General features: G+C 35.8%; 1 protein-coding gene across 2 annotated transcripts; it reads left to right on the forward strand.

Moving 5' to 3' along the window:
* The first annotated feature begins 1,159 nt into the window (after positions 1 to 1,159).
* On the forward strand, positions 1,160 to 7,704 carry LOC122046386 (kinesin-like protein KIN-5C). 2 transcript variants are annotated; one of them, XM_042607070.1, is made up of 23 exons: positions 1,160 to 1,301; positions 1,481 to 1,610; positions 2,360 to 2,518; positions 2,672 to 3,021; positions 3,106 to 3,244; positions 3,374 to 3,471; positions 3,564 to 3,720; positions 3,927 to 3,996; positions 4,076 to 4,152; positions 4,402 to 4,455; positions 4,552 to 4,632; positions 4,700 to 4,811; positions 4,879 to 4,965; positions 5,068 to 5,243; positions 5,329 to 5,490; positions 5,576 to 5,683; positions 5,763 to 5,921; positions 5,998 to 6,081; positions 6,168 to 6,373; positions 6,488 to 6,589; positions 6,657 to 6,766; positions 6,832 to 6,983; positions 7,116 to 7,704. In XM_042607070.1, exons 1-23 carry the CDS (start codon positions 1,240 to 1,242, stop codon positions 7,305 to 7,307), a joined length of 3,027 nt encoding a protein of 1,008 aa, XP_042463004.1. In that variant the 5' UTR covers positions 1,160 to 1,239; the 3' UTR covers positions 7,308 to 7,704. The 2 variants fall into 2 exon arrangements, with proteins under 2 accessions (XP_042463004.1, XP_042463003.1); XM_042607069.1 differs by having other exon boundaries at positions 2,672 to 3,244.
* The last annotated feature ends 655 nt before the right edge of the window (positions 7,705 to 8,359 follow it).

The raw sequence follows: 8,359 nt of genomic DNA on the forward strand, positions 1-8,359 counted from the left end.
GATAAATCACGAATGACTACTAGCGTTTGGAATAGTGACTAGCGCATGAGGGAAGTATTTACCTTGACTATGTTGAAATTTAAACTCCATATCTCATGATGATAGTACCTCATGTGCTAGCCATTAGACCGTCTTGAGAGGACAAGTTAGTGATAGAACATGCGTAGATAGAGGAGTGCCTCCTCTTCTAGGCCCTCAATGCTGTGGTCGATCTAGGTAGTAAATTTGGAAGCGTCGCTCCAATCTTAATGGTTGATTAAGCGTGATCCATTAATAGCATTGGCTCGCGGTGTGTGTCTGGCGACGAACAATAACATCTTTATACTTCCTTAATCTTTACAATATTGACGCTCCGATTTAAGAGGGTAAAAAATGCATATTATCCATCAATTTGATTCGAAAAAAATCAAGTTCAGATAGAGTTTAGACTGTGGGTTTTTGGATTGATTTTTTGGTATCGAGTTTGAATTGTGTTAGATTCGGGTTGACTTAAATTTAGGATTTAGAATTTTTTTAGATTAAATTAAATTTTATTTTAAAAATTAAGATATTTTATGTACGCACAATGTAATATAAGAATAATGAAATATTAAGATAAATTAGGTTTTTTTTTCTAGGTAGAACGGATTATTCAAGTTATCCGGGTACATATTGAGGTTTAAAATTTTTATTGAGTTTAAATTCGGGTTCTAATTGAATTCGGATCGATTTTTTTTTATAATCAATTTTCAATCCTATCCGAACCCACCAAATCAATCTGAATTAACAGCTTTGCTCTGAATACACTTCCATTTGCATTCGGTAAAAATTAATTTTAAATTTTATTAATGGATTAATTTAGTAAAATGTAATATGTATCATATAAAATAATTATCACTATATTTAAAATTTATATTAATATAATGAAAAGATATAATTGTGATTCTAATATACATCAAGGTAATTAAAAATAGTTTTAAAAAAAATAGACATCGCTTAAGTATTTTAATGAGATATGCCTTTTTAGCTAATTGTCCATATTATTTTATTCGTATCAGTTCTATTAAATTAGGTCACTACCACCATTAGATCATCTGACTCTCTTAGATCCTACGGCAGATACAGCTCGAGCACCACAATTTCAAACGCTATATCATATCCCGCCCGCAAAACCATTCCCATCCTCCCACTGCGAAGAAACCCTGCTTCTTCGCTCTCGTCTCCATTGACAGGTCTTTCGAGGTCGCCTCCACACCAAGCATGTCGTCCTTTCGCCACGAGAAAGAAAAGGCTGTAAATGTGCAGGTCCTACTCCGCTGCAGGTACGGGAAATATCCTCTCCCCTTTCTTCCCCCACCACCTATTTTAGGGCTAGGGTTCCCTTTTCTAAGCGATCTGGAACTCTTCTTATGGAGGAGTTCTGTGCCTCTCTGAACTCCATGATTTCCTACGTGGATTGGTTAGCGATCTCGTTCTCACTGTTTCTTTGATCCGGTTGAAGGCCGTTCAGCGAGGATGAGCTGCGAAGCAACGCGCCGAAAGTTGTAACATGCAACGATTATAACAGGGAGGTATCCATCACGCAGACCATCGTTGGGAAGCAGATAGATCGTGTGTTCACGTTTGACAAGGTTTGACTTTTGTGAGATCGTTATGAAAATAAGTCATTTTTCGCAGATATCCTACACCAAATTGATCTGTGATTGATAATTATCGAATAAGGGTTATACAATTTTCATAGATGCCTGCGTTAGTATGGATTGGAAACTAAATCGTCACTAGTCTTGCTTAAGCAGTGCTTGCAGTCAAGGCTGATGTCTGTAATCAAATGTGTTAATTACCTTAGAAGTTGCTGCCTAGGTCCTGGGTTTGAAACCCAGAGTGATAGATGCAAGGCTTGCTTCCATATCTTAAAGTAAAGGCAGCTATTATGTAGTAGATCTTCCAACATCTGGTGTTATTAGTTTAAGGAGTGAAATGATGACTGTTGAGCTATTGGATGACAGCATGCATGCCCACTATGCACGATCCTTTTTGTTATTTTTATCAATAATGGTTATATTTTAATATGCAGTCTCCAAGTTTTATTGTTGATTCAAACTTGTTGGTTGTTATGAGTACTTGAGTGGACTCCTTTTCTTTGCATTCTAAGTCTTCATGCTTGCAAGGTATGTCTTTGTTAATACCATTACTCCATAGAAGTAAACGCCTGTAGTGATCACTGATCAATTAGTCGAACATGTTTGGTGTTGTGGTAAAAAAATGCTATTTCTTTTTCTCAAAGTACATTTTTAGTTTGTGCTCCACAAAATTATGATTCTTCTTTGTCTCGAGATATGACATAATTTAATTCATTGGAGTAGACTATTTGTTTCAATAGGTATTTGGTCCTAAAGCAAGGCAAAAGGACTTATATGATCAAGCTGTAGTTCCTATTGTGAGAGAAGTACTGGAAGGTTTTAATTGCACTATTTTTGCGTATGGACAAACTGGTACCGGAAAGACCTACACAATGGAAGGTGAATGCAGAAAGGCCAAAGTATGTTTCTTTCTGAGTAAATTCTATTGGCATACAAAGTATGCACTCATAGTTATGTCTGTTGATTTGAACATTTTAGACATTTCATAGTTATATGAGTTAGAATTGCAACATTTTAGATGATTAATTTGAATGCAAATTCCTAATTTTCAGAGTGGACCAAAAGGCCAGTTGCCCGCTGATGCAGGAGTCATTCCTAGAGCTGTAAAACAAATTTTTGATACATTGGAGAGTCAAAATGCTGAATACAGCGTGAAAGTCACATTCTTGGAATTATATAATGAGGAAATCACTGATTTGCTTGCTCTTGAAGAACTGTCCAAGACCACTTTAGAGGATAGACAAAAAAAGACTTTGCCTCTGATGGAAGATGGCAAGGGTGGTGTTCTAGTAAGAGGACTAGAGGAGGAAATAGTAACGAATGCTGATGAAATCTTTTCTCTCCTAGAAAGAGGTTCTGCTAAAAGGCGCACAGCTGAAACATTATTAAATAAGCAATCAAGGTCAGAATTTACAAATCAATCAAATTTATTTTTCTTTTCTTTTAGCTTCTTTCTAAAATTTATTTTGTTTGTTTTAATTTTCAGTCGGTCACACTCTCTCTTTTCCATTACCATTCACATTAAAGAGGCCACTCCAGAGGGTGAAGAACTGATCAAATGTGGAAAGCTAAATCTTGTTGACCTTGCTGGATCAGAAAATATTTCACGGTCAGGAGCTAGGGAGGTACATTCTATTTACTTTTTTTTTTTATATTTTTCTTCGTTTGTGGCTGGAAAAGTGATGTGCTCCATAACCCATTACCTGTTCATTTCTAATGACACAATTTTGTTTATCTTTCCTTTTTGGTGAAAGGGCCGTGCAAGGGAAGCAGGAGAAATTAACAAAAGTTTGCTTACTCTGGGTCGTGTTATTACTGCTTTGGTAGAACATCTTGGACATATTCCCTATAGGTTTGGCCTTCAACTAGCCTATTCATTCAAACATTTTGTTCTTTGTCTATCCACCTTCAGTTTGTTTGACAAGTTGCATTTTGGATGTACAGGGACAGTAAACTCACACGGTTACTTCGTGACTCCTTAGGTGGAAGGACTAAGACATGCATAATTGCTACTGTTTCACCGTCTGTACATTGTCTGGAGGAAACTCTAAGTACATTAGATTATGCTCACCGAGCAAAGAGCATAAAAAATAAGCCTGAGGTGATTTATTTATTCCATTTATTGTTTACCAAGAATATGAATTATTTAACTTTGAATGTTTAGCCAACCTCAAACTATACCAGAGTTCTCCATTTTCCAAAGTTTTACTTAAAAGATATAGAACATAATTGATAATCATGTATATTTTGTGAGTGTCATACACATTCAGGTGTTGCTTATGAATCCTTTTGGTTTGATGATCACAGGTTAACCAAAAACTCATGAAATCAACATTAATAAAAGATCTATATGGTGAAATTGATCGACTTAAAGCAGGTAAATTTCTGGTTGTTGCCCTGCAACAGGTTGTGTGGCCTATTTCTCATTGAATAAACTAATGACTTTCATATTTTAGAGGTATATGCAACTCGTGAGAAAGTTGGTGTTTATATACCAAAGGAAAGATATTACCAAGAGGAGAGTGAAAGAAAGGTATATTATTTTACTGTGCTTTTTTTTTTTAAAGAAAATTGTTATTGGCCATATTTGATTTAAGCATAAGCGACATGCCTAACAAAATGACTTTACTAATGCTTAATGGAGAGGTCATGGGTACAGTTTTATTGAAATATGCCCTTTTACCATCCTTTTTTGTAACTGCTTATAGTTCATTACATGATTTGTTTCTCATTTTCAATATTTTTTTTTGCTGATATTTTTTGTATATTTTCTTTTTCAAAGGCAATGACTGAACAAATTGAGCAAATGATTGTTCAGATAGAAACTAATGAAAAGGTGAGAACCATTGCATGTTTTACTAACATTGATATATGCAGCAATGGTGAATGATATTTATAATACCTATTCCACCTTTTGCCTGTTCTATACCAGAAACTTGAGGATATTCACGAAAAGTATAATGCTGAGGTCAATTGTTCTGCTGAGCTAAGTCGGAAACTTGAGGAAACAGAGGTGATTGGAGTAACTAATTTATGTGCTTTTTATTAATCTCTTGGTATTCATTCATTGTAATACTCAGAAAAGGCTAGAAGACATGGGCAAATTGTTAGTTATTGCAAAGGATGATGTTAAGCGGACTCAATATGCTCTCAAGGAGAAAGATTTTATAATCTCAGAGCAGAGAAAAGCTGGTGAGTTAAACTATGTCTTTTTAAAAGAAACTATAAGCATGTGCTGATGCAGGTTAACGTAAGACAGAAAATGCATTGGCACATCAAGCTTCTGTTCTGAGATCTGATTTGGAGATATCTGTTCGTGATAATGGATTGCTACTTTCTAAGATAGGTCAGTTTTTTGGTACCTTCAAACTTATTAATAGATGATCGTTATCTATTTTTTGTTTTTTTCTTTGAGTTCATTTCTTTATCCTAAAACATAAAATTGCAGCTAGAGAAGACAAATTGCTCGTTGCCAACAGGTCTGTTGTAGAAAATTTCCAAGCTCAATTGGTTGCCAAGGTTGAATTACTTTGCAATACTATAGCTGTATCCATAAACCAACAAACTGAGTATCTTCAATCTATTGAGAAACTATGTCAGTCGTGCCTTAATTACAATGATAAGGTACTTATCTCTGGGAGCATGCTTACCTAGTACGAATTTGACAATGTTGGTACTTACCAATACAAATTAATGTTTGTTGACTTAGATGGCAGTAGAGCTAAAGAAGAAAGTTTTAGCTTCAAAATCATTGTTCAAATCACACATAGAGGCTATACAGAATGTAGTGCGTCTACACAAGGCTTCAAGTAATGACAGCCTAGAAGAGATGTCATCAATAATTTTTGCCAATTGTTGTTCTCTCAATCAAGTAAGCAACTTGAATAACTTAATGGTAGAATAATCTATCTTCTATCTTTTGTTTGTTTCATTGATTTGTAGTACTCATGCATCAGTTATTAGCACTGGGGGAAGGTGAATCGGATCAAACTTTGAGTGAACTTCAGAATCTATTGTTAGGACATCGAGGAGAGATTGCACATTTTACACAAGAGCTTCGGGAGGTTAGTAGATTTACTATCTAATATATTTTGATGGTCCTCTCAACAAATTAAGGAAAGCTTCTATCAAATAACTTTGCAGAGATTTAGCAATAGTTTAATCCATGTTAAAGAGGCCTCCCAGTTCATCCATGGGCTACTAGAAAAGTTTGGAGAAGAAATGAGGAAGCTTCAATGCCACTCAAGTCGGATGCATGAATCGTATTCGAATAGTATTCAAGAGTTCCAAAAGGAATATGAGGTATTATTCTTGAATTTATCAACCAATGCCGTGCTATTCTTTATTAGGTAATCTTATTGATTAACTATGAAAGCAGGAACAATCAAGGATTGAACAAGAAAAACTTTTATCAGAGATAGCTGATTTAGTTTCCAATCGCATGCACCGTCAAAAAGAATTGGTTTGTCCAAAATATTGTCTTTGCAACTAACTATTGACAAAATCAATAATTTTCAAGCATAACCTGATAATCATATACCTTTTCAGGTGGCTATGAAACTTGCCAGCCTGGGAGAAGCTGCTTTAGAGAACAAGGAAACTGTGGAACAGTTCACAACAATGATGACTGTAGCAACCACTGACGCGAAGAGAAAGTGGGAAGAAATATACAAGCAGACAGAAAGCGATTTTAGGAATGGCTCCAGCTTTTCTGCTGCCAAACATTGTTGCATGGAAACTACACTCCAGCAATGGTCAGTAATATGAACTGTTGCTTGTTCCTCTTTCACATTTTGTGAATTTTCCCCCGTATTATTGTTGTTCTGGCACTGTTTTCTTACCATTTCCATCACCAACTAAAATCTTAGTGCAAGGGCTGTGGATGTGGCCTCTCAAAAGTGGAAGAAGACAACTGAATCTGTTGTAGAGTTGAACTCTAGACATGCAGTTGATATGGACGTGCACATTAAGTAAGCATCCTGTTCATGTTTATTGCCATTGTTTTTTTAGCCCTAGTCATTGTTTAACTTTTTGCAGGAGCGCTATTGAGGCCAACGAACAACATGATGTAGAGGTTGCTTCAGCAAGAAATGCATCAGAAGATGCTGCAGAAGAAAGTAACACAGCCATCATTCAACACTATGATTGTAAGCGTTCTAACTTCTCCAATATATCGACAAACTCCTGTTTATTGCTTGATTGTCTTGTACAGCTGCATTGGAACACGAAAGGAAGCACACACTAGATGTCATCGTTGCAGTAGGATCTCATGCCACAGCCATAAGACAACTGGAGGAGGAGCATGCCGTACATGTCACAGATATCAACAAGCATGCACAAATCACTTTTCAAGATAATTACAAGGTAATCTAGCATGCTTCTGTGCTAAATCCTGCAAGATCTGAGTTTGAACCTGTCTGAATATTGTGCAAACTTGGTTAAATGGTAAATTTGAAAAAATTAAAAATAATTATCACTATTTCTCAACTATTTTAGGATTATGAACCTTCTGGGGAAAGTCCTGCAAGATCCGAGCTAGATGTGCCAAGTAGGGGATTGATTGAATCTCTGCGAGCAATGCCTGTGGATGCATTGTTGGATGAGTTCCGAGAAAATAATCCTTATGATTCATTTAGGGAGCCAAAACCATCTCTCATACCACGTTCACCACTTCTCCAGCGAAACTGAAAACCAAACTGTTTTCATGGATGAAGTTCTATCGCTGTGTAGAACCTTGCCGGCTCCCTGTCATGCACTGCTGTTCTTGTGTTTGTTGTGACAATGACATTGGAAAACAAAACTTAGGTGCATGAGAGTATTGAGAGCTTGTGTTCGGAAGCAAATACGACTGTCACATGCCAAGAATTTGTTTGTTATTGTATAAAGGTGAGAGGTTTGACTACGGTCAAACTCGAGATGGGGAGTTCATTTAACGCCGCCCTGTTAATTTTTGAACACTGTCATTTATCGATATAATATATCAAACATTGTCATAAGTGATGGTGATGCCTAGTGCTCGGGCTGACTGAATTAAAATGATGTATTGCTTTCCTTGATGGTAAATAGTTTAACTGATCTTTGACAAGTTAAATTCTCTCCGTTTGATCACAAGGCAGTTGACATGGCTAATAGCTTTGACAAACCAAACTTCACCTAATGTGTGTGATGGCTAATTACTTTGCTAGGAAAAGATATTTCATTCCCTGAACCTAACATACAATTAGAACATGTTTATCCACTGTAGAGGAGGATTAATCTGACTCTAGTTAGCCAATTTGTGAAGGAGAGCTTTGACAATGATAAAGTTGTGTTATTTTGTAGTCACAGGTTCAACTTGTAGAAAGTTTCTTGCAATGGAAGGTAAAACTGTGCACAATAGATTCAACTTGTCTGATTGATCGATTCTTCTTCGACATTCCGTACTGGCAGAAATTTTATGCATCATATTGCCCTTTAATTAGCTAAACTATTTTGGAATGTATCTTCAGAGTATATGTAATGAGATGATTTAGCTGGAAAGGAAAAAATTATAATTACATGATTTCATAGCAATGAATTAGGCAGGTCATGCTTCAAAAGCCTTGATAAGAAGAGTGAAGAAGAAATATATATTTTGTCTTTCTTAAATTTTGTTGGATTTAGGATCCAAGTTTTTTTTGTAAAAAAAATATATATATAGCCCTATGATAGTTCTTGCGCTCTTAATTTCTTGTTAATCTCATTTTTGTTATAATTTTCTC

The sequence above is a fragment of the Zingiber officinale genome, chromosome 2B, assembly GCF_018446385.1.
Source record: "Zingiber officinale cultivar Zhangliang chromosome 2B, Zo_v1.1, whole genome shotgun sequence".
Lineage (NCBI taxonomy): Eukaryota > Viridiplantae > Streptophyta > Magnoliopsida > Zingiberales > Zingiberaceae > Zingiber > Zingiber officinale.

Excerpts from the sequence above, each read along its gene's own strand:
- LOC122046386 (XM_042607069.1), top strand. The coding sequence starts at position 1,240 with ATGTCGTCCTTTCGCCACGAGAAAGAAAAGGCTGTAAATGTGCAGGTC. Across the intron at positions 1,302-1,480 it reads CAGGTCCTACTCCGCTGCAG|GCCGTTCAGCGAGGATGAGC; the intron begins GTACGGGAAATA and ends ATCCGGTTGAAG. Across the intron at positions 4,153-4,401 it reads AAGAGGAGAGTGAAAGAAAG|GCAATGACTGAACAAATTGA; the intron begins GTATATTATTTT and ends TCTTTTTCAAAG.